The following is a 26,210-nucleotide window of genomic DNA, read 5'->3' on the forward strand; positions in this document are numbered from 1 at the left end:
TTAAAATCTCCCTAATAATCACTGAAGAAGAGGCTTCATACCATAGGCCATTATTAAAGAGCATGGTAAGGAGGAAGGACAGAGTAGCATATTTTTCCTCAGTCTGTTTTTCCCTTCCCTCCCAGCTGATGGATGAACTTGACATAGTTATTTCATATTCACAAGTGCTGAACATCATTATACCCAGTGCTCTGTACAGCTAACTGCCAGCAGTGAGCACAGCACACAGGCTGCCTCCAGCTACAATCAACGGATTTCTGTGTGCGACCACTGCAACACGAAATGGATAACAAGATCTACATGTCAAACATCTGTGTCTTCCAGCTCTCTGAACAAAGGCTGAGAAACCTTGCCCACCTCAGCTATTCTGTGTAAACTTCCAACCTTTTGGCCCTCACACAGACTTTCCAATCAAGGTTTTGCAGGGTGTCAATAAAGAACAGAGAGAAATTTGGGTTTAAACATTTTGTCCTTCCAAGAGAGAAAGACATTCGTGGCTAACGCTAATTGCCAATAGCAATGACAGAGCAGGGGACAGAAAATGGGGTCTAGCAAGCACTGTACCTCTCTTAGGAGATGGGATATTCCATTGTGAAAGATAGAAATTCCACCTGAGGCTGGTGCCAGGTGGAAATCTCTTGCTGGTCTGTACACAGCATTGAGAGCACAGATTGACATATCTCATTAAATGAAACTGCACACTGCTAGAGAAAGCCAAAGTCCCTTTTCTGCCATCTTCCCACTACTCTCTAGCTACAAGAGTTGCTTCAGTGCCTTAACCAAACCAAAAATCATCTCCCCCAAATAATCACTTCCCATTGAATCCACTTACTAACCTCTCTAAAATTGCACAACTGGATCTGCCATCAGGGGAATGTGTGGCCAGGAGACAGCAGGCTGGGAAAAGCAAGACTGCTCCTCTTTGTTTGAAAGTAAAGTTTACATCATGAGTGGTTTCCATTGTGTGCCAGAGTGTTTAAGCCTGGAACAGAAGTATCTTGGCTTGTCTTGTAAACAACTAAGAACTGAAAAAGCAAACAGAAGTGTCTAGAACTAAAAGAAAGTATCTCATGGTGTAAAAGCTGCAGTGATGGCAATTGTTCTCTTTTCTTTTTTTGGTTGAGTTTACTGACATGAAGAGTTATGCTAATGTAATGGCACTGAGATTCATGCACATGAAAAGTCTCACCAGGGCAAAGGGAACAAAAACTGTTTGGGAACAAAACCGAAGTGCAGCAGAGTAGCAGTCCTCAGTCTGAAGGGTATCCAGACACCGTCAGCCACAACGCAACTGAACTGTCACCCTGGCTCAGAGTCTTTGCTGGAAGGAAACAAACAGAACTATCTGCTTGTAACCCTGAGGTGTACACTGATGCACCACAACATCGAGTCCGCCAGGCAATGGCCAAATGAGTCAATAATACTTATTCAGACTGCGAGAAGAGTCAAATGTAAGCGAGCAGCCTTCTATCCATTAATCAACCTGATCTTCCGCTGCAGAGACAATGCCTTCCGATTGTCGGCATTTACCAGGCATTCTTCAAACGCTAACCATCTGCAGCTGTAATACAAAGCTTTGATTACAAACGTCAAAAAGATAGAGCATAAAATTAACTTCTCCTTATTTAGTAGGTTTAGAGAAATGTGGCTTCACGCTACACTAATTCAGTGCCCTCAGTATGAAAACTCCCCATTATGATGTCTCATCAAATTAGAGCCAACGCTACCACGATGTCATCTCTATCCTCACACAACACTATATTTTGTAATTAAGCAGGACAGTGAAACAATGGCCTTGCTTATAGAGAAAAGGTCAGGAATGCAAAACATATTTTTGCAAGCTAATTGTAAGATGCATGAAGCCAATTATCCTGGTAGCACTGCATATGCCTAAGCAGGAAGGATTCTGTAATTTTGCTACATGACTCTGAGTCAAGTCAAAGCACAAGTTTGTACCCCATGGGGCATGGTGCTGCTTGTTTGGACTGTTAGAATCTGGGAAAGGGAGAAATGTGAAGAAGGCTATTAAAATAATTCCAGCCTCTTAGCCCTTCCCTTGACATTTTTCTACGGCTTGAAAAACGTCTAGGAGTTAATACAGTCTTCTGCTGAAAGGCATTAGGCACCACCTCCCCGTTCCATTAGGATGTTAGTCGGAGTATGTAGGAGAAAGGGACACATTTGTGTATTGCTTTCAGAATATTGAACAAGTCTACCTCAGGTAGCCTCAGATATAAATCACAGGTCATATTCATGTCTAAAAGCCTGAGCAAATATATATCTATATCTCTGTATACTTACGTCTGTGTGTGTAACAAACCCCAGGTTAATAGGGAGATAGTTGAGACCTTGCTGTTGCCTTGGAAGAAGCTGAAAGGCACCACATTTTCAGTCCATCCCTGCCCCTCATGAGGTTATGAAATGGCTTTAGGCATGAGGAGTAGCAGCACACTGCTGAACTGGGCTTTAGAACAAATACTTCTATACACACAGGCTGGTGCAATTAATCTACAGCCTTCCAGATTTACCAGGAGCTCTACTTCCCTTAATAAGGAAAATGTAATGCAAAGAGCACACCCTGGGAAGGGCTGGAGCTCTGCCGAGCCTCCGCTGTCGCTGCCTGGGCTGCCGTGCTCTGGAGGGCAGAAACTGCTGATTCCATCCCTAGCTTTACAGACCCTCCTGCTCTAACTGCCCCATCACCAGCCATTAACTGCAGCAGCAGACTGACTGCAAAGGGGAGTAAATGCCACTCCTAACACAATGGAATCCAAGCCACATGCATAAGGGAACTGTACATTGCTTTTACAAACTACAGTATTAGTCTTCCTTCCTTATAAAGGATTTTTTTGGTTGTTCCACTGTCTCCCCAGCCCCCCCACTAAAATCTCCTCTTTCCATTAAGAGCATTATCTTTTAAAAATATCTGAATACCAGTTTCTATACTTCCCAACACCATGAGAAGAAGATGAGGCTCACAACAGTTTCTGGGGAGAACTGGCAATTTCCTCCTGCATCTCTCCTTCAAAGCAGTTCTCTCTGATTTTACTCTAGCCTCCTAACAGCCATTAATTAGAGATCAGTAATTAACTTTCTGGTTCAAGAAATATTTTGCAAAGGAACCCCATTAAAAGCCTTATTTGCATATTCCAGGACAAAGCATCCTTGCTATAAATGCAGGTAGTACATGAGGCCAGTCTCAATCCTGAGACTGTCCTTGAATCTTTAAGCCATCTCCACTTATCCCTGACTGCAGGAGTGGGAACAGATGCTGACCCTGCACCAGAAAGCAGACACTGAGACCTGCTGGATGCTCCCTGACTTTGCAAGTTGTTTTCTTTTGCATTTCAGTTATTGTTGACAGCACCAAATGTGTACAAACTCAGGAATGTTTCCTCACAATACTGTCATTATCAGGAGAACCAGAGGCCCCCATGCTGTACTTCAGATGCTCTTAGTGTCACCCTTCACTGTGCACCTACTATTGTAACTCTTCCTACTTAGAAAGCTCCACTGGCTGGTGCCATTTAAGTAAGGAACCCTTTTTGTTCACACAGGCCTGAAAGCCCTTCACATGTTCTGGGGTCTGCCAGCACCCTACTTCTGCAGGATGAGTCACTGCTCTTTCCAAAGGCAACAGTGACTTCTCCAGCCTTTGTGATGCAGCACACACCACAGCCTCATCAAACTTAACCAATTTCATCATGCCTGAAAAGATGTGGCATATCAAGTTTGTTGGGAATAAACAAATGTTAATTTGATCTAAAAAGAACTCACAAACTAAGTTTACTGCATGAGTGCAGACATTCATACGTTATTGATGCTCTCCTATTGCATCCAAATCAGCTTTAGTAACATTTTGAAAACCCACACAGCAGACTGCATTAGCACTAGATTAGGAATCAAATGCACTGCAGTACATGACTTGTACACTTCCTCCTCCCCCTGTGGGTTATAAGCAAAAATATTTAATGGGATTAAAAAGAGAGAGGTAGTTTGAAGAGGAAGCAGCAGCAGTGCAAGTCGTTGGTGTTACTAATGCACGGCTGTACCCCTTCCAAGGCTGAGGCTCATTTAACAATCAACCATATGCTCAGACTTTTGTAGTGCCAAGAAAGAGCTTAAATAGAATGTTATCTTCTGCAATTATGGGAAGGAAAAAAAACACCAACTTGCAAAATAATCACAAATGTTAGCAATTGAGAGTCTCTCAGCATTAAATCAATTCTAGGTGCACTGAGGAGAAGTGTCCCTAGAAAAGACAGCTCAGGGATTACAGCAGAATACTGAGTTACACAAACCACCCATTTTAAAGCAAATCAAGACCATCTGAAGGTATTTGTCCCACGAAGTGACACTGTGCCCCTGTCCTCTCACTGCTTGTGTACAATCACAGCAGCCCCTGCCAGTTGCAGAAGAGATTAGACCAAGTCCATGTATTTGGACTTTAAAAACCCAACACTCACACAAATTGACTTTCTAAATTCCTGACACGCAGTCAGAAGTGATTCTTAAAAGATGACTGTGATGATGTGATGGCAGTGACAGAAAAGGTCACACAGCAAGAAAACAATCAGAAATGCACTAACAATAATTAACAACTGCAGCAGAACAACCTTTTCTGTGTTCCTTAGCTGCCTATGCTCAATGCCCAGCCCAGAAACTTTCTCCATCACAATTTTTCTAGGAGAAATGTGGGTCCAATTAAAAGAAAAAAATCCATCTGCCAAATGCTTGATTTGTGACTGCCTCTAGACAGGCTGCTACAAAGACAAACATTCAGCGCTCCATGATAAAAACTTTGTTAGCTGCCATAATAAATCAGGATGCAGGAGACATTGTTAGCAAAAAGGCACTTTAACAGAACCCTTTTTAGCTCTAACAAGCAATGTGACCAGCCAACAAACTGAAAGGAGCACTCCTCCCACAATCCTTCTTCTACTCTCACATTGATATAAACTGTACCAGATTAGTGCACTTCTCACACAGCCTGCTAGAGATACTTGGTCTGATTTTGCTCCTCTTCATCACAGACAATAATTCTATTACTGTAACAGGACTCCTGGAGAAAAATCAGTGTGCAAAAGGCTGGCAAAATGTAGCGAAGCGCCATGTGAACCCTGCAGAATTTACTTCTTCCACCTTTTTTCAAACAGAAGGTCTCTTCTCAGTCAATGTAAAATCCAATACTATGAGAAACAACCGTGGTTTCCCCACAGACATAAGCTCTGCTTGCCCATCCTCAGTGTTTTCTAACACACCACTTAGAGCAGTTCCTCAGATGTTCTCTATAGTACAAAACCAGTTGGCCAAGGTTGTACTACACCAGAATTCCTTACATTTCACAGAGTCATAGAATGGTCTGGACTGGAAGTGACCTCCAGAGGTCATCTAGTCCAACCCCCCTCATAGTTAGCAAGGATATCCTCAGCTAGACCAGGTTGCTCGGAGTCCCCCAAAGCTGTTCTGAACAAACACACACCATGGCAGAGCTGCCAACAGCTGCCTGGCAGCGACCATGGGACCCAGGTAGACGGCATGCCAGCTTGACAAAGAACCCACAGACACGTTTCAGAGCTGTCACTCCTTCCCAGGATGCAGTCACCATGCTCCACAAGAGCAGCCTGTAAATACCCCACTGGAAACGTGACTGCTCCCTTTGTGCCAACACAAGGTATGAAACCCAGACTCGACTGACACAGGATGAACAAGGCAACACCGAACTGATGCCAGCAAGATACTCTGTGACTTGTCCAATGTTTAATGCTATTTCCTTTCCCCCCTTTGTTATAAAGCTCACACCACACAAATTTCCCACTCTTGTAGGAGGTAATAACTTTCCATTTAAAATGTACATGATGCTAAGTGCATGCATTAATCAAAGCCAGGATGAAAAGCATCGATAGGTTTGTTTGCATCCACCTAGCTAGCTCTCTGTACATACATGTGCCCATTTTATGTATTCAGGTGCATCTGCTGTACCCAGCAGGAGAAATAGGACATGCAAGGAAAAAAAAAAAAGGAAAAATAAAGAAACTAAGAGGCATGACACAGTACCAATGAACACAGCAGCCAAGTAACAGAATCATTTATGGTCTACTGGAGCTCAGTATTTCAACCTGGAGTGCTCTGGCTGTATTTATTGCACTATTCGTTTTTGCTATGGCATCTCCTGCAAAAATTCCACAAAGCTCCAGAGCAGATGCTGTTAGAATGGTTACCTCCACGAACAAAGGAGTGGTTGGAGAAGAATCAGCTTGGATACAAGATGGAGTCAAGAATCAAATATTTAAGAGGCAAATGTTCCAATACCAGATGCTTCTTTGAAACAGTTCTTGGATTTCAAGACAGGCAAGGAAGCACAGCAAAAAATGTACAAGAGTAATCTGAAGGAACTGGAGCCCTTTCATACACAGAAGTGAGGACATTGTGCAATTTAGCAGACGCGGATGGGAGTGTTCAGGAAGATAAAATTATCTTCTATGCATGACTGAGAAGCCCAGCTGCTGCTCTTCTTTCACCTCTCTGGAAGCAACAGCACCTAAGGTCAAGGTCTTCAGCAGAAGGATACCTGCTTACATTACAGATCTGACACTTCTATGAAAGCTGGGAGACTAACAGCCTGCTGTCAAAAGCTACCTAGTGTCAGACAGTTTCCTCCAGCCCAGGGCACGGCCGTGTATGGTGCCCTGCAAGGTTTCTGCAAGGGATACCTGCCGAACGGAAGCCTTTCATTTGCAGTTTCTAAATGCTCATAGAAGCAAATCCTTGGGTTTTACTCAAGGCTGCTAAACGTTACCTCTCTTCTAACCCACCCTTTAAGCTTTACACTGAAAATACACTGCAGTCATCCACTGAATCTCCTTAAGGAAAAGTTGGAGTAATCTGGCACTACCTGAAAGGACACTGCCCAGGGCTCTCATGCTGGGAGGGCAGGGTAACGACAAGGCTTAATTTGGGAAAATTCTTTCAGCTTCAGGGCTGGTTGAAACAGTTCATTCCCATGTCTAGTCAGTACTGCTAACTTACAGAAAGGAACAAAACTCATCTAGGTAGAAAGCAAACATTGTCTGTTTTGCCTGTTTGAGGGAAGCAGCAGCACTACAGGCAGATTCCCAGCTGCGCTGGCTGCCATACGGAACACAGTGCCCTACTTCGAGCATTTGTGAAAACTGCAGCACAGGAATCAAATCAAGTCTGTTTTCCCAGATAGTAACCCCTGAAATATTACTCTGCACTGCCCAGCATAAACCTTTTACCTGCAGAGTCTAGAAGCAAAAAGCTCTAATAGGTCAGGCTGATAATTGTTGTTTGTAGGCTTCGGAAATTCACGGCCCCACCAACGAGTGAGTAAAGCTAAACCAAAGTTACAGTTGTCATTGCTTTTAAAAGTGAAGAATTGACTCAATGGATTCTAAAGTACTGCCTTGGTATTTTAAAAAGCCACTGCTACAAAACACTTACATCAGCATAAGTCTAATATGGTGTATTTCTCAGACACAGACTTTTCTTGGCACCTTGGTATTTGTGTCATTCCCCAGAATGAGTCACATAAGGTTAAAAGACCTTCCTTTTGGAAGCAAGCCACCAGTTTGTTTCTGTGCTTGCTAATGGAGCCTGTCTTACCCAACCATGACCTTGATCTGCATGTGAATTCACACATAAATTTACCTACAACATGTGCATGTCTCATGCACACCCTGGCAGAAATCTACAGACAAATGCACACACATCCACTGAAGAGCTGCAGCACTTTCTAACTGAACCAAAGAATAAACCTCAGGTCTCGCTCGTTTCTCCTTTATCTTGCCATTTGCTGGCCATCCCGTCTGAAATGCTTCATCTGATCCATCTGCACACCCCCTGCAACGCATCCCTCCTGGACTGAGATCCTGTCATGGCTCAGACAGAAAAAGCAGCTTCGGCCACATGCCGAGAATCCATCTCAGTGTAATGACGGCAGGCAGCAGCTATGCTGAAGATGTGTGTGAGGAAGGGGGAGAGAGGGATTTGGGGAGATTATGGTTGTTATTGTTCTGTGTTATTGTTCACACAGTGCGTAACCCAGCAATGTTCCATGCAGTCCAGTGTGCAAGCATCTCTCCCCTCCCTCACCTGCATCAGTTGGGTTTTGGCTGCTGCATCTCTGTGCTATTTATATGCTGGTGCATCAACTTAGGGTTTATTGAGGAAAAGAAAGCAGAGCAGTCAGGCTTTTCCGGACACATTATTTAACCCAAAAAAACAGAGCCTGCACCCTGCACTTGCCAACAAATTAAAATCACCCCTCTTGCAATTAAGTAAGTCTACTTCTATCACAGATGTGGCTCTTGCTCTGAATAAGACAAGCAAGATATGAACAAGACCTGGAAAAATCAATATCCTCCTTGTCTCTCACACACCCTCCTCCCCATCTTCCGAGAAACATCTCCTTACCTTTCATTGTCCACACTCCTGAAGCCAGGTAAAATGTGTCGGAAGCTGCTGTTCCTATCAAGCTTCGGTTGGCTCTTTGTCCTTTTGATGGAGCCTTTAAGCCGACGGCTGAGGAACCCCTGTGGGGTGAGACAAGAATACTAAATTACAACAAAAAAGGGAGAAGGAGGACGCGAGCCCTGAACCTGCTCTCTTGCACCGAGGGCAGCCAGGCGAATTGTCCTCTCCAGCTCCCTTCATGTGCAGCTGCCGGCAGCTCCGCGCCGCGCCACCAGCCCAGCTCCCCAGCTCGCAGCCAACATCTGCTCCCAGCGAGGCCAGGGCGCTGCGTCGGCGCGAGCCTCCCCGAAGCCTCCGTTGCCCTGGCAACCATCAGCTCGCACACAGCTGCCGTCGGAAAGACAAGGCTGGCACATCGCCGCTCCTCGGCGGCAGCGAGCCCGCAGCGCCAGCCGCCCCATCGCACGGGCGCAGGTACCACCTGCCACCCACTCGGCAGCGACCTCATTACCTGATTGAACCCCCCCAGATTTTCAGCCATGGCTGGCAGGTGGTTTAGCTACATGCTACAGTGTCCTGTAAAGCACGGATAGGCACAGCAGCTACAGGCGCTACCTTGGCAGAAGAGACAGACCCTTGCTCGGAGCGCACGGCGCCTTCTTCTCCGCCGAGCCTCCTCCCTCATGGAGCGTAAGTCACAGCTCCTGTAGTGCTCCACAGCAGAGCCAGCACTAAACGTTCTAATAGCGAAGCTTCTAATGTGTTATTTGCTTATTGTTAGGAGTTAATGTTCTACATAATCTGAACATTACATTTAATCTCTTGGCTAAATAAGGTAATAAAAGTGTAAAACTACTCTGGTGTCCAGCGTTCACGGCACAGAACAGTCTTAGTGGGTCAAGCACTAGCTGGAGGAGGGATAGCATTTTAAAGGGAAAACAGGCTTTTGGGGTGACGCCTAAAGAGTTCCTTTTGTGCACCATCATAAAAGAAATCAGTTAGAGGGATATAAACAGCTTGGCAAATCCCTGCGTGACCTGAGGTCTTGCACACACAGCTTCCCTTCTACATCCCCAGGAAAGGGAGTAAGATACCTACTGCATATCCAAGCACAGAGTTTGACTAGCATAAGAAAAGAAGTGTGAAAAGAATGGGTGTCTCTTCACTAGGTACCACACCAGCATCCCAGACACACCCACAGAGCATGCCTTCACTCCAGGCATGACCCTCAGTAGCTTCTCCAGTCAACCTTAAGGAATGGATATAAGGTCATGTAGCCTTTAGCAGCTCCCTCTCACAAATTAATACTCTTTATGTATCTTGCAGGAAGATAATCACAGCCTAACTCCTATCTAGCCTGTCATTTGTCTCTGCTATTTAAACACTCCTTCCCCACCTAGGATATTCATGGGTCACATTATGTCTTTCTCAGGTTGCAAAATTTCCTGGGGCTCTGTGTGCTGCACTTGTTATGGAAGTGACTTTCCTGTTTGTAAGTGCATCAGGAATTTGAAACACCCAGATAACCAAAGCTGTTTCACATTTATTAAGTGCCACTTCACTTACAAACAAGGTATGTAAACATGCATTCACATGAACTGAATAGTTCTCCAGGAGCTATCTGTGTGATGGAAATAGCATCATGCATGTAACACAGGCCATTGGGTTATACACAAAGCCAATGCAGAAGGTAAAAAAGGTCTTGTCAAAAAGTCTTCTGATGATGAGAAATACCTTTTGAGAATGTTTACAGTATAGAAAAAAGTCACTACAAAACAGGAACATTTGAGAGTCTGCATTATCTAGGACATTGCTGAGATACTTCCCTCAGCACTCAGACCTTAGCCAGCCCCATACTTATGCTATCAACCTCATACTCATGATATCAACAAGGTATCGGCCTCATACTTGTGGTATCAGGGTGATATCAGCCTCATACTCACCGTATCAGCATGATATCACTCTCATACTCAAGATATCAACTCTTCATGGTCTTGTTCTTCTGGCTAGACCAGGCCACTGGTTGTCTACTATGGAGACTGGCCAATATTTGCTGTGAAGGCAAAGCTCACAAATATGCAGCTGTCCAATCATGCAGTATCTCCCCCACCACCACTGTTGAGCAGGTTTTGCTCAGAAGCAGGAGACTGGACTTCAGCACTGCCAGTCTAGCCACAAGTATGTCATCCTATTATCAAGCCATTTCAAATCCAGTAACAGCTCTGAACTCTGGACAGGGGATTGATAAGGAACCCCCAAAATACTTTCCACAGCAAATGACCTCTGCTTTCTTTCAGTGCCCTGTATTTCACCTCTCAACAACTGTGAGATGATTTGTGCAGGACTCGGACATCAGAATGTAGGGCTGCAGCAGGACGTTACTCTCCTTGTGTTCCCCACTGTTTCTGCATTCACTGCTGCCAGGAGATGAGCCGGTGCCATTTTCAGTTTTCACTGCTAGCTTGCTTGGGAGAATGCTATGTCAGAGGTTCTAAGGCGGATAGATTATGCTGCTCTCACAATCCTTCGCCAGAGATCAGAAAGTCTAACGTGTGAATTACTACCTTCTGAAATTTTTAGATGGGGTAAGAAAAAGAAGAGAGGAGATGGTCTCCACAAATCCAAGAGAGAGAGGATCTGACCTGGGGTGTGACTGCCGTGCCTTCCTGATGAGATCATAAGAACATCATTCATCTCTTCTTCACTTATGACTTTAAACAACATTTGGTTCTGATCTCCAGACAAACGAGGCTAATCCTACTCTATGAACACTGCCTGCTCCTCTAGCCTAGCTGCATTCTTGTGAGCACCAGTAATTAAAGTATTGCCTTTTACATTCCGTGTCCTTTATATGCTTTTAAGTTTATATTATTGAGAGCTGTCTAGTGTAGAATTGTGTCTTCCTGTGTGTGGGCAGCGTTTGCCACCAGCAAAAATAAACTCAGGAAAAATTAAACTGCTAAGGAGAATTTCATCCAAAAGCTAATAGACTGTATGAGACAACAGTAAACAGAAATCTGCAGAGCCAAAGAATCCCTTCAGCGTCTGCTCCAGCAGAAACCCAGGAGGTGCCCCAACCTGTGGTGCTGAGGGTCCTTATGTACCTGAACTCAGCCCACACAAAGCCTCCCTGTCCAGGTGTGGGCAGGGGCACTCTCAGAGCTGTCATGTCATGTACTTCTCCTGTGCCCCACCGTGAGGTGTGGACACTTCAGTTAATTCAGAACTAGCGCTAAACTTACACAAGGGAGAACGATGCTTCTGCTCAGTTTAGTACAGAGTTGTCTTTGTTTTAGCCCAAATGACATTTCTGCTGGAGCACAATGAGGCAAAATGAGCAATGAAGGTCTGGAGAACAACTTCTGTGAGGAGCAGCTGAGGGAAACAGGACTGTTCAGTCAGGAGAAGAGGAGGCTGAGGGAGGAGGCCTCATTACTCTCTACAACTTCCTGAAAGAAGGTTGGAGTGAGGTGGGGATTGGTCTCTTCTCCCTAGAATCAAGTGCTAGAACAAGGGGAAATGGCCTCAAATTATGCCAGTGAAGGTTTAGATTGGATATTAGGAAAAAAGTCTTTACTGAAAGATTAGTCTGGCATTGGAACAGGCTGCCCAGGGAGGTGAAGTCACTGTGCCTGGAGGTGTGCAAGAAATGTGCACACATGGGACTCTGGGACACAGTTTAATGGCCACGCAGGTGCTGGGTTGATGGTTGGACTCAATGATCTCAGAGGTCTTTTCCAACTGAAACAGTTCTAGGATTCTATGAAAGGTTGGGCTAAGCTTAGGCAGTGGACAGAAAGTAAACAATGAAATAACCTATCCAAATGTAAGCAGAGGTACTAACTAGATAAATTAACCCATTACACAGACTATCTTCTACTGAGCAAGAGGAGACATTGTAAGAGCACTGGTGTAGAGACACTCACTCTGGCCAAGAACACAGCACAAGGCAAACCTGCACAGTTGTACGGCAGTTTGCCAGCCATGAAAACCTGCAGCAATGTGGCACAGAACTCAGCCTGCCTAGCAGGGGAAAGACCTACAGAGCTCACGCTGTGCACTGATTTCACTTTCCCAAGCTCAAACTCTCTGTTTGTCTTGTTTTGTTTTTGCAGCTTTGACTCTGTCATCCTCAAGTCTGGAAGACAATTGCTCTAATCAGAAGAGCTGACTGAAGTTACAGTCAGACACAAAGAACTGAAGCAGAGAAAAAAACCCAAACAAATCCTTTTGAGGAATAGCTTAATCACAACCACTCCTACTGAAGCTAAACCAGGATGGGCACAATTCAAAACAGGACAATTAACTCTGCTGTGATTTGGGCTGAGTTTTTTTCAGCTTTAGACAAACCCAAAATCCCATGCCATCATCTTGCTGCAGATGGAGGAAAGTAGGACTCTGATTATAGTTTTTTCCTGTTTCTCAGCTTGGTATTTCCAATTACTCTAGACCTGGCAATTACCATATATTATGACATATGGATATCTGAAACACTGTATTATTATAATACTTGCAAAGCATACGTGTCAAACCATCAGAACCATATGCCCTTAAGAGGCAGGAACTGCGTACTCACACACCCCCTGAGCCAACAATAAGAAAGCTGGAAAGAGGAAGGGCTGCAAAACTGGGTAGAGTATTAAAGACAGCAAAATCTGAGCTCCTGTTTTATTAAATGTAAAGTAATGATGCAAATCCAGTATCTGGAGCTGACTCCCACACTGTTAGCGTTCATTCGCTACGACCAAGTTTTCAAGGTAAAAAGTCAGCACCATGGAAACACAATAGATATAAAATTTTAAAACAATATGTCAATAAATCAGGCTGGATGCATCACAAGAAGCTTTCTTTGGAACAGTGCTGGCAGCTCACAGTACTTTTCAAGCACAATGAGCAAGGAAAACAGGGTAAGTGGCTGGGCAAACACACAGCGGGCAAAGTGTGAGGGTTGCAGCTGGGGGCACTGGGACGTCAGGAAGGCTGAAGGATCAGGCTGAAGTCCTGCTTTGTGCTCTTATCCAAAGACCATGCAGAATAAACACTCTAAAGACATACCACAGGAGTTGGAGAACAGATGGGGTTGTTTTTATAGTTCTTCTATATCTTTTTGTTTCAATTCAAGCAGCTGAGGACTTGAGAGGATGTCAGAAATTTCTTCACTACTCATAATTAATGAAACTGCCACAAATAAATACTTGCCATGAGTTTAAATGTGTGATGCAGTATTCCATATCAGATGTCCAGTTTTTCTAAAGTACCAGGGATAAAAACTGAGAATCCATCTTTTCTACCAGACCTCTCCCTATTCTGGGCTTTAGAATCTTATAATTGATTTGTTGTTTGGTGTTTTTTCTTAATATTAAGCTTCTTTAATTCTGGGATCAGCTTTTTCCCTTTGCTGTTGCACAGCATCTATGCTGCTCTTCCACAGCACATGGAAATACTTTTGCTGAGGCTCCACTGACTGGATAATTAACATTTGTATTTGTGAACCAAGCAGAGCCCTGACAACATTAAACATCCTATTATAGCCACAAATGTACCCAAATGGAGAGAGTTTACAATTACCTGTGTCAGCCTTAGCATTCAAAATAAAACAGAAACCTTTGTTTGAGCAGTACTTGATGCTGTTTGTTACCAGGTAAAGACACCTAAGTGCACATTTCTACTATTCTCCCTGCAGAACAGGACTGCAGTAAGCTACAAGAAGCACACAAGCACTCGGGGTGAGTTTAATCATTGCATGCCCAAGAACAGAAGTAATCCACTGAGAGGTCTCCTGGCATTGCCACAAGGAAGGAAGGGGATTTCATGTATAGCATTGACCTTTATGGATGAAATACTTGGTGTTTGTTCAGTGTATAGAGGCATGTGCCTGCAAGTGTACATATAGCCTTTCAAGCACTTCCTAAGTAATTTATTACTGTTAGCTCTTTTGCTCTGAACTTATAAGTTGTTTTCCTATCACCCAGTTCTCCACCTGTCAGATGTGATGAAGGGCTCTATTCACGAGGTGGCTGAATGGACAGCCCCTACAGAGTCCCTGCAGTGCTTCCATAGGATCTGTTTTGGACTTGAGCAGATGTTAGGTAGGTGACTGCCATCCAGGCTGCCAAATGAAGTTGAAGACATCCTCAAACTTACAAGAATCCTTGCTGAGTTAACCTTGAGAAGTTATATTCTTGCAAGTTTATCAACCAACAAACCCAAGATGCATTTCCATGACAAAACCCAGCCTAATATGCCAGTCCAAGGAAAGGTCACAGATGAAAGCAGTAGCCACAGAGCAGAAGAGCTGTGAGCTTAAACTGAAAGCCAGAACACTTTACTGTCTCTGGACCTAGAAATGCACACACAGATGAACATGTATTGCTCCTGAATGCATGACTTTGTTCAAATGGGTGACCAGTGCTTCTATTCCTCATTCTCAATTTTATCTCATAAATCTTGGGACTCTTCTCAGTCATCCTTTAAGCCCCTTAAGAAATAGGTAAGGAACATGAGAGTAGGAGCAAGTAACATCCATCCATGAACCACCAACTTCAATCATGTTTACCTTAAAACATCATTCTGTAGCGTAAGGAAAGTCTCTGTGAGACACAAGTGTCTTGGAATGAGGATAAAACCCAAAAGAACGAAAAATCACAGCAAAAACATTGTGTGTCCAGTGATAGATGGCAACAAAAACTCCAATCCTGCCACTGTGGTCAGACGTTGAGTCTGGCATCCAGAGTGAGAGAATAAACAGGGAGATAGAGCACTTCAGTGCATGAGTGGCTCTGTCTGCGAGCCAGGCCATAAAGCAGTCCTGGAATGTGAGAAACAGCTCCTGTTGGTAAGTGCTGCTTAGCAACACTGCCCTTCTATGGCAAGAGATTAATCAAATTTGCAGTGTCATTGGAAACACTCAGTTCAGGCCATTGGAAAAATCAGATGAAGATACACCAAAGTCCCACAGGTCAGCAAAGGGACAGAGTGGGTCTGGCCAGGTCATGAAAACTGGAATTACATCAAATGAGAGGCACTGAGGGTTAATTATGAATATGGCAAATGCAACACATGCAACTCTCAGCAAATCACCCATAGAAAAAGCATTAGCTTGGGCTCACACCATCCCATCCCTTTCCCACCTTCGGCCGCTAAAGGGCTGCTGCTCATGCTCTACTTTCATAAAGATTTTACCTGTCTTGTTGGATATGTCTCAGCCACAAGATCTTTGTCCACTGCCCTGCAGAAAGAATTACAGAGAGTGGCAGCTCTCAGTGCCATGTACCTCCAGGACATTTTCCCTCATATTCAGCTAAATGCTGCTCTGCAGAATTTCACTCTGCTTCTGTCTACTCCTTTTTACCATGGAAAGCCTCTTCTCCCAGCCTCTGAAATAGCCACCCATGGCACACAGCCTTAGTCTCTGACCAAGGGAACCACCAAAAAGCTTAGAATCACAGAATTGTCAGGGTGGAAGAGACCTCAAGAATCATCCAGTTCCAACCACGCTGCCATGAGCCTCACACTAGATCAGGTTCCTCAGAGCCTCATCAGCCTGGTCTTAAAGACTTCCAGGGATGGAGCTTCCACCACCTCCCTGGGCAATCTGTTCCAGTGTCTCACCACCCTGGGTATACCAGGACACAAGCCAAAGCCTTCCAGCACAGGAACAGGTAAGCTGGGAAGTGTCTGCACTCCTCAATTCACACTCATGACTTGCACGGAACACACACATGGCCCAGGCAGGACATTAACAGAGTCCGAATGAATGAGGGCAACTGCCAGGAAGAATCTAGAAGCCAGGTGCAGTACAACAGCCATTGTTATTCAGGGATTGCCTGATTCCTCAGTTTGGATTCTTTTGTTCTCCTATTAAAACCAAACCACACTACTCTGGATTATTTGTTCTCAGTTCTGTAATTATCATACTGTCAACATTTCATATCCGAACAAGACAGATAAATATTCCTTGGGAAGGCAGGAGAAGGGTAATTGAGCAATCAGGGATGAATGATGCAGAAGCAGAGATCCAGGTAGAATGCAAGTAACCTTGAAGAACAAAAACAGTTATTTACCCAAAGAGAGGAATGATTAGAAAAACCCTGCTTAGCTGAAGCCAAGCAAAGATGCCACCTGAGAAAGACTTTCAATGGGAACAGTTTTCTTATTTGACTGGCACAATGGAGTCAGCCATCCCAGAGGACAAAGTGTCTGTATAAAAACTTCTCTGTCTTTAGTGAGAGCCCTCATGACAGAAGCAGAGCATGGTCCATCCTCCAAAGAACGCTACCAAATCACAGTCCATCCTCCAAAGATCACTACCAAAGCATGCTCCTTCCCTCAGTAAGGCTTAGAGAGTGTTTTTCCCCCTGAAAGCCCAAAGCTTAGATGCTTATTACACTTTATTTTACTGCAGATAACTGACTGGATGTTGAACCATCTGAATCTGGACCCTGAGAAGCCACTCAGGGTGGCTGCCTGTCATGTATGTGCCACACACTGTGCAAGTTCTTTCCAAGACAGTATTTGAATGGCTTTGTTCTGCTGGACACTCTTGCTTGTGCAGTTCAGCTCTTGGACCTCTGAAAGGAAAAGCCTGCAGGCAGCATGCATCTCTACAACTACCTGAAGGGACATTGTAGCCAGGTGGGGTTGGTCTCTTCTCCCAGGCAACCAGCAATAGAACAAGGGGACACAGCCTCAAGCTGTGCCAGGGGAGGTCTAGGGTGGATGTTAGGAGGAAGTTCTTCACAGAGAGAGTGATTGGCATTGGAATGGGCTGCCCAGGGAGGTGGTGGAGTCACCATCCCTGGAGGTGTTGAAGAAATGCCTGGATGAGGCACTTAGTGCCATGGTCTGGTTGACTGGCTGGGGCAGGGGGATAGGTTGGACTGGATGATCTTGGAGGTCTCTTCCAATCTGGTCGATTCTATGATTCTAAAGCCTGAGCTGTGAGGCTGCTTGAGCTAACACCTTGTTTGCATCCCAGAGGTGCCCATTCTTACCTGTGGCATGGCAGCCACACCTGCAGTCACTGCAGACACTCAAGAAGCACAGCCAGCACAGGGCTGCTGTCCCTTCTAAGGCCGGGGGAAACACCCAGTGTTTCTGCAAACACCTCATCTCAGACTGAAGACCATAGGCAGAAAAGCAATTCTCAGCCTCCTAAGCAGTCCCACAACACTTTCCTGTGCATGTTTTCCAGAGGAGCCACCCTCCTGGAATTAGACTTCTGAGAGTTGAAGTGACTTGAAACAAAACCTCCAAAGCCAGGGGAAAACGTAGCTGAACCAATTCTCCACACTTTGAAAACATATCCTACGAGTTCAGGGACTTCAGTTGTTTATGATATGGTTTTAAGTATCTGACTTCCAATAAATGCACTCACTAAGTGTAAGTTTCACATTTACAGTCTCCCACGCACTGTACATGCAGGAGATTTATTTTACAATGGAGAGCAACAGATTCCAATCAGGCAAATATTTTTGAAGCCTCAGATATGGAGACAATGAGTGCCTCTTAGATTAAAAGGGATAATCCCCAGCTGACAGCAAATTATCCTCATTCCTCTAAATTGAAACTTGCACCATACTTTTGGTAGCATGATAATGACTTAAACACTTGGTATCAGCTGTGAATCACTGCACTCATCCTGCCTTCAAAATGCACTTCAGATTGAACTCAGGATAACATAAAGTATTTATAGGACATGGTAGTGATGTATATTTGGATGCTTGGTGATCCCATTCAGGCATGAAAACCAACCAAACTCTGCAAGGTTTGATGGCTTCTATCACTCAGACTTTTTATAGAAGGCACCCAAATGAAAACACCTGCAGGTTCTTAAGGCTTCAAGCCTGTGCACAAGGTTCTGGCACGCACCTATATGAAGCGTCCTGCTTGCTGTGTTAAGTTATTCAGTGCAAGGCAGATGGCCATAGACTTCCTGATCCACCATCCTTTGTGTTTCTGCCATGGCCTAAGTAGCCCAGGAGCTCCACTTCGGGACTGTTACTGTGGGGCAGAACTTCAGCTCCAGTGGGCAGAAGACCATTGGGCTCAGTACATTTATACCAGGTACATAACTCATGATTGAGTAGGGAGGGTAAACCAATCTGCCCTTTGATTTCAGAGAAAAAGGTATGGTTTTTTTTCTGTCATAAAAGAAGCTTAACTTGATTCTTCTACACTATGAGAAATGAGAACATGCCTTTTGAAAGCCAGGGAGATACACACTTCAACTGTCTCTGAAGAGGAGAATTGAGGGAGCACAGGTAGAAGTAGGATAGCAGGTAGGAAATACTGTCAAAATAGATTCTTTTGGCAGGTTGCAGGGGAAATGAGTTTGAAGGCAGAAGTGTCTAATTGATTTGCTACACTGACTACACAGCAGAGAAGCTGCAAAGCCAGGATTACTTCCCAAGACCGCTTCGTTCCTATGTCAGCAGTCTAACCACCCAAATACATTGCCCCGTGTTAAAACAGGTATCAAAGCTCTCCAAAGCTGAGCAATAAACACATGGGGAAGATAAGAAAAGCATCTCCATAAATCTGTTTACGTTAATGTTCTCTTTTAAAGTCCACTTTTGCTATATGATGCAGAGCAAAGTGTTTCAAGGGTGCATTTTATACATGCCTGCCCTACTTTGATATATGGCCTTGGAGCAGCACGCGGATGTCAGGCTGCATGTACTCATCAGGCATCTTCCTACCCACTTCCATCTGAAATCTTCAGAGCAGAGCAGATACTGGAAGAGATAATCCCATTCCCCACAATATTGATGACCAACTCTACGTCTGCAGGAAGTTATCAACATCAAATCTCTGCACTTTCATTGACAAATTCCCTGTGCTTTCCGTAACACATTTTCTATAAAAGCAGCTGCCAGGCCAATACATTTTCAAAAGCAGTTGGTAAATGATATGTTTAGAATAAAAAATTATTATTATCCTTTGAATGTGGGGATTCATGGTGCAATTCTGCAGTAAAAGTTACTCATTCCAGTATGAAACTCATGCTTCAGGCAGATGCTTTTGGCTCTGGAGAGTTTCACCACATTTCTGAAGCTTAAATTGGAGCATTTGTATTCGGCAGTAATTACAGCTGCAATCAAACAAAAAGTGTTCTCTTTTGTAAAGGTACAGTGAATACCTCCTGTAATCCAGACCATCCATCAGTCTTGCCTTTTTCCTACCTACCTTTCACAAAAACACAGAATTAAACAGGTTGGAAGAGACCTCTAGGATCATCGAGTCCAATCTATCACCTAACATCTTCTAATTAACTAAACCATGGCACTAAATGCCTCACCCAGCCTCCTTTTAAACACCTCTGGGGATGGTGACTCCACCATCTCCCCGAGCAGCCCATTCCAATGCCAATCTCTCTCTCTGGGAAGAACTTCCTCCTAATATCCATCCTAGACCTGCCCCGGCACAGCTTGAGATTGTGTCCCCTTGTTCTGTTGCTGGTTGCCTGCAAGAGGAGACCAAGCCCACCTGGCTACAGCCTCCCTTCAGGTAGTTACAGAGAGCAATAAGGTCTACCCTGACCCTCCTCTTTTCCAGGCTGCACATTTTGGTTTCCAGAAATTGTGAAAACACCCAAGATGAAGCTCATTTGTTCTAACTTTAATGTTTATGAAAAGGAGTGTTTCAGTTTGAGTCACTTTCTGCTTACAGCTTGGCAAAAAAGGAGAAAAACTACAATGAAGGGATAAATATAACACACATATGACACTTACAGGAGTAGAGCAGCCTTGCTTTTCAGCAAGACTTTTTCATCCCTCATGACACAGATCAGACAACTTCTTGATTAAGAAAGCTTAGGGCTGCAGCAGGCAATAATCCCTAGGATGGGGTAGGAGAAATCTTTCTATTTGAAATTACACCTCTGGAAAAATCAAGAGCTGAGGTGGTTTTACAGATCTGTGAAATAGTTCTCAAAAACCTCAAAGTCCATTCCTAAATAAAACTGGAATTGGAGGCTGGAAATGCATAGTTCCATTTAAAGACTGGAAGTGAGATCTCTACCTGACCTCTACCCTCAATGCAAAACAAAACTGATTAAGGGCCTGGCAGCTTCTGTTTTGCAGATGAAATCACAAATACACAATCACCAACTTACTGAAATGAAAAACAGGGCAAGACTACTCCCTGATAATTTTCTCCACCTTCCCTCCTCACCTTTTCCTTTTAACCTTGTATGTGTCTGATCTTTGGGTTAAGGTGGTGAAGAATGTGATGAGGCAGCAATAAGCTACACAGCTCACAGTTATGTTTCCTAGGATGCTCAGATTGAAAGTTTGTCAAAGATACAATCCCAAGAGAATATCCTTCAAGAATTGGAGGCAAAAAAATAAGTTCACTGCTGGTTTATCCCTCAAAATAATAAAGACAGACATTGTAAGTGGCAGATCTCATTTCTGGGTCTTAGCTGTGATTATTTCTTGCCTAATTATTAGCAGTGGATTTACTATCTTTAAAGCAGAATTTTCTCACCCAGCAGGAAATTTCAATTCTTTCAGGCAGATTTAAGTCTCATTCATTTATTCCTTAACTGTTTTTGACTCACTTGCTAATTACCAAGGAAGGCATAATTCAGAGCAGGTCCGAAGCCAGGAGGCAGGACTGGCCTGCATGCTGTCCTTCAGCTCTAGCCAGCTGCCATACCAGTTGTGCAACCTTCCTAGTCCTTGCTCCCCACGAAGGTATCATCCTCTACCTCCTCATATCAGCAAAGCTTGTAAAGCTCTTAAAAATCTAGACTTGACAGGGAAAGACAAAACACCAAGCAAGGTATATGGATGCCTTTTGACCTTGTTCCTCTGACAGGGCGGAAACTAATGGATGTCCTTCCAACCCCTAACATTCTGTGATGTAGGGATATGGGGGAGCACCACTTGGACATGTTGAGTTCCCACCTTATTCCATACCACATCTATTTCCCAAGACACAGTCACCTCTGCTCTTAACTAACCAACTAAGCAAGATTAGTACAGAAAGAAAACCAATCCTAGATCCACCCACTCCTGCAGCCTCTGCATAAAAGAGATGAACACAGACCTGGGCTCCACCTTCCCTCATGCTACCTGCATACCTTGGGACAGCAGGCTGAAGAAACCCTCCTGGTCATGGCAAGGAGGCAGAAGTGTGGCACAGCCCCTCAGGACTTCCAGCTCTCTCTGAACATGACACGAGTCGACACAGCTCTGCACGTCACAGCCTGGACCATGCAGCACTTGGGCAACTCTCCCACCAGTTGCAAAGGCAGCAGGGGAACCTGATCATGTGCTGGAACCTGGCCACGCTGTCACATCATGGGAAATATGTGGAGATGACCTTGCAAGTGGCAGAATGAAAGGAGGGGACAAGGGCAGGCAGAGGCAGGTTATGCTCATCACTGTGAATCCTATTGTGTAGAACAGTGTCCGCAACTGCACAGAGTGATTCAGGAAATGAAGACATGATTAGTTCTGGAGTTAATTTCCTTGGTGCTTTGAAGGCTGCTGCAGGTATGATATGATCCACAGTAATTATGGAGGAAAATAAAGACAGTAAAGGTGCTGGCACAGTGCCATGCCCAGGAACACCTGAACACCTCAGGAAAGGCATTACAGCTTGTACTACTGCTCTCTCAAATGATCCATAATGCCTGAGCCATGAGCAGCACTGTTCACTGGAAAAAAAAAGGAGTGGGGAGGACAAACTCAATCTATTGCTTATCAGAGTGCAGTGCTGAGGAAAAGCAACCTTATGGAGGAGAAAGTGAATCCTGTTTCTATGGTAACTAAAGTTTGGGAAAAGTATATAGGAATCAACGTTGTCCTAACATGTGTGGTCACACACAGACCCACAGCTTCTCCAGCTGCAAGTGTCATGAGACCTCGGAATCATCATGAGACCATCCGAAGCAGATCTGCTGTTCCAGGAGCTGTGCTTGGTTTGGAACAACAGTGTCACCACCTGGAGAAACATCCTCACGTTAGGCAGCACCGCTTTGGCATTTGGGTGGGAAGAAGAAACCTCCAAAGTAACTTCCAACTGATTTAACTTAGAAGCCCTACTCAAGAGAAAGTGCTGTGAGTTCTTCTGTGTCTGAACAAGGTCGAAGTCAGACATTTCCAAAGAGGTGAACAACGCAGACAGGATCACTTCCAAATGGGATGGAGAATCTCTTACATGAGTTCCTGTCACTGCACCCTAAATTCCCACCAAAGTCTGCAGATGACACATGGACCATCCATCACAGTGAAAGTCCAAAAATTATGGCTGAAAATATGGCATAGTCATGGCTATTAAACAGAAGTGTTTGGTCTAAGTGAGAAATAAATCTGCCCCAGAAATTAAGTTAAAACTTGGAAGAAATTTATTGATAACCACTCAGTGTTAACTGTGGCAATGGAACACATTTCTATTAATTCCCCTGCAATCAATTTAATCTCTCAGTTAATACCTGATATCCACGAGCTAAAGCAACACAAACTCCCAAATGGAAAAGGTTCAGAGATGAAGGTCGCGATTAAATGGACACTCATGGTTCTACTCAAGCTCTTGAAGAGATTCAGATAATACCTTACACTCCTGGACTTGTTTTCTGAAAGCACAATATCAGTGCTATTGAACACGGGAGAACAGAATGTGCTTATTATCCTACCTTTTATATCTGCAGCACAATTCTTTATCTGTGACCCAGAAACAAATTAAAGGGATGCTGTCAAGTTGTATATTTTAATGGTCCTCTTTTCTCCGTGCCACCAACAACCTGAGACTTTTTCAGTGCCTAGAGGTTTAAACAAATTAAAGGGTTTGCTTTGTTTACTTTGTTGGGGTTTTTTTTTTCACCTTTCAGTCATTTCACAGGAATGAAAACTGGTCAGATTCATCTGTCTCCCTGCAGCCTGTTAATTAGTACAGGTTGTTTGCATTTGGACTGCCAGGGAAGAGTCTGAAGTACTACCAAATAATTTTCTTGTCGTCATTTTCAAACAGGCAAGAAGTGGCCTCTGTTGTTCAAATCAGCCTTTGGAAATGGAAGACTCTAAAGAACTGATATGAATCCACGGTGCTGCAAAATCCAGTGAGATTTGAGATTGTTTGTCTGCCTTTGTGGAGGGAATTGGAGTTGTAGCAGATGAAAAACACAACAGAGCACCTGAGTATATATTAAATTGTGAAATTGCCACGGAAATTGCAAAGCAAACAAGTTTTAGAGAGCAAAGGCCACTCATTTGGACAGGTTTCATCATTTTCACCATTTGTAATAGTGGCTTGAGCTGCTTTTGTTCCTCATAAGATGAGCAGCAGCACTACTGTGCAGTCCCAACCCTTCTCTAAGGTTTATAGGAGATGGGGGATGTTCTATCATCTTCCCATGCCTTACTTTCCTATAACTTATTTTAAGGCATTATGATAAATTGCAACCCCACAGTGACTGCAAGCTTGAATTCCTGCAGATTAGCAGAACACTTTAACAGCCTCAGATGAAAGGTGCCACAGAAGTGCCAAGTGCTATCACTGTAATTATCATTCAATATACACTGATCAAAAGAATGAAACGGGAATTAGCATTTCCTATTAGCCCTACTTACAGCCTACACTTTAAATACTCCTCCCATGGGCTCCCTCCATGAAAACACAGCAACTGCTGGGACTTCTCCTATGGCTACAACACTGCTTCTAGAGGAGTGGAGGGATGGAGGGCTCTACAGAGAAGAGTCAGAAAATCATGAGAACAAGACTGGTTTCTCCCACAAAAGCTTGTTCAGGCTTTCTGAGAAGAGCTTGGATCTGCTTCCCCATTCTCACTGCTTCCCTGTCTCCAGTCTCCCTCCTGGCAGCAGGATGTGATCTTCTCTCACAGCCCCAAGGATTTTCTGTCGTTGGCCTCCTTTGGATCATGAGCAACTGTTCTCTGAAAGCCATACCCCTAAGTGAGTCCAGCTGTCCTTGGAGGATGAGCAAGTAGAAACATTTGGAATAGCTAAATGAATTGTGCTAATTTACACCCACTGCAGAGCCAGACAAGGCACTGGAATGTTTGTTTTCTCCTTTCCCACCTGGGAACTACACAATGTTTGACTTTATTTTCCCTAGCTCCCCTCTTAATTCAGTGTCCAGGCCTAAGATAGGAAACAGAAATCTGAGCTTCTCCCCTAGTCCCAAATGTGTTTCGGTGGTGGCTGGGGACAGCAATTTAGTCACTCATGGCCATTTCCCTCTTGGTGGAAGCTGCCATCACTGCAGATTAAATGAGGGTCTGACTGTGCACTGTGTGGATCCTTACCCTTCAGGAGCTCTATTAATCCTTCTCATACAAAGCATCTAACAGATGCTAACAGTATCAGGTCATCTTCCATTCTCTCCTTACTGCCACACACGAGAGCCAGTCTTGCTGCTGACCATACAAACCCTGTGGAACAGAGGCTTTGCTGTCCAACCATGTCAGCTTGAGAGCAATCAAAAGCAGTCCAAACCCATGCTCCACCCCACAAAGACTAAACAGGATTACTAATACTTTTCTTTAAAGTGGCTTGGTGTGTGAATTAAGCTGCTGATGAGACCTTATGCCTCTCCCTTTCTGTAAAACTGCCCTTTAGACAGCTGCAGGCTCTGAAAAAGAGACCTCCCTGGAACATACTTAGTTCAAAAAGGAAAAAAAATCCATACTCTGCCTTGCTGAGTCCTTTTCAGTGAAGCAGGTCGTAGCACCATGTCTTTTACCCTGTCATTCCTGTCTCCTGGTTGATGCACATAATAAATCCACAGTGGTTTGAACTGCAGCTCTGTGCTGCAATCTGACAATCCCACGTATCTTTAACTGTGCTGCCTCCCTGTAGCTCCCCAACTGAAAATTCCAATCTCACTTAGGACATGTTTGATGTACAAGGTCAGACATGTACCACAGAATACTTCAGGTTGAAAGGGGCTTTTTAATATCATCTAGTCCAACCCCCTGAAGATGAGCAGGATCATCTTCAACTAGATCAGGTTGGTCAGATCTGACCTCAAATATTTTCTGGGATGGGGCATCTACCACCTCTCTGGGCAGCCTGGACCAGTGTGTCATCACCCTCAGTGCAGAAAAAGTCTTCCCTGCTTCTAGGCTGAATCCGTCCCTTTCAGCTTACCCCTTGTCCTGTCACAACCAGCCCTGCTAAAAAGATTGTCCCCATCTTTCTTCTAAGCCTCCTTAAGTACTGAAAGGCCACAAGAAGGTCTCTGTGGAGCCTCCACTTCTCCAGGCTGAACAATCCCAACTCTCTTAGCCTCTTAAGAGGGAACAGTTAAACATATTACGTGTATGATCAGCTTCATTGTTCAGACCCTTTTTTAATACAAAAGTCTTTCATGCCTTACCTAGAATTTATCCCATGTCTCATGAAGTACACCCAAAAACTGAAGGGCAAAAGTATCTGGGGATTTATGTTAACAGCTGACTTAGAAGATTAAGACAGAGGGCTCTTACTTTAATAGCAAACAATTGGAAATCTGCCAACCTGGGGTGCTGGCAGAGAAAGTAAGGCAGGCATGTCAGATCTGGGAGCAATGATTTGGGAGGGCAGAAACCCACTTCACATGACAGCATTAAGTTTGAGAAGAGTATTTAATTCTCTTGAAACTAAAGGAAGATTTTACAATAGTAATTAGGAGTATCTCAGCCAGTGGTTAACACCAGGAATGGGAATTAGAAGTGAAGAAACTCAGCTTAGAACATATCTCCTGGCTTTGCTGCATGATCATATTTAAGGCAGTTAACTTTTTCCCACCTCAGTTTTCCCTGCTGT

General features: G+C 44.2%; 1 protein-coding gene across 14 annotated transcripts in view; it reads right to left on the reverse strand.

Moving 5' to 3' along the window:
* Nucleotides 1-26,210, reverse strand: part of DAB2IP (DAB2 interacting protein) — a 215,612-nt gene that overhangs the window by 109,819 nt on the left and 79,583 nt on the right. For 12 of the 14 annotated variants that reach the window (XM_064171628.1, XM_064171630.1, XM_064171632.1 and 9 more), the window contains one exon: nucleotides 8,437-8,555. In XM_064171628.1, coding sequence (XP_064027698.1) covers nucleotides 8,437-8,555 — 119 coding nt within the window. Of the gene's footprint in view, nucleotides 1-8,436; nucleotides 8,556-15,618; nucleotides 15,665-26,210 lie in introns of all 14 variants that reach the window. The other 2 variants (XM_064171631.1, XM_064171637.1) reach the window with 1 other exon arrangement.

Source organism: Pogoniulus pusillus, chromosome 35 (assembly GCF_015220805.1).
Source record: "Pogoniulus pusillus isolate bPogPus1 chromosome 35, bPogPus1.pri, whole genome shotgun sequence".
Classification (NCBI taxonomy): domain Eukaryota; kingdom Metazoa; phylum Chordata; class Aves; order Piciformes; family Lybiidae; genus Pogoniulus; species Pogoniulus pusillus.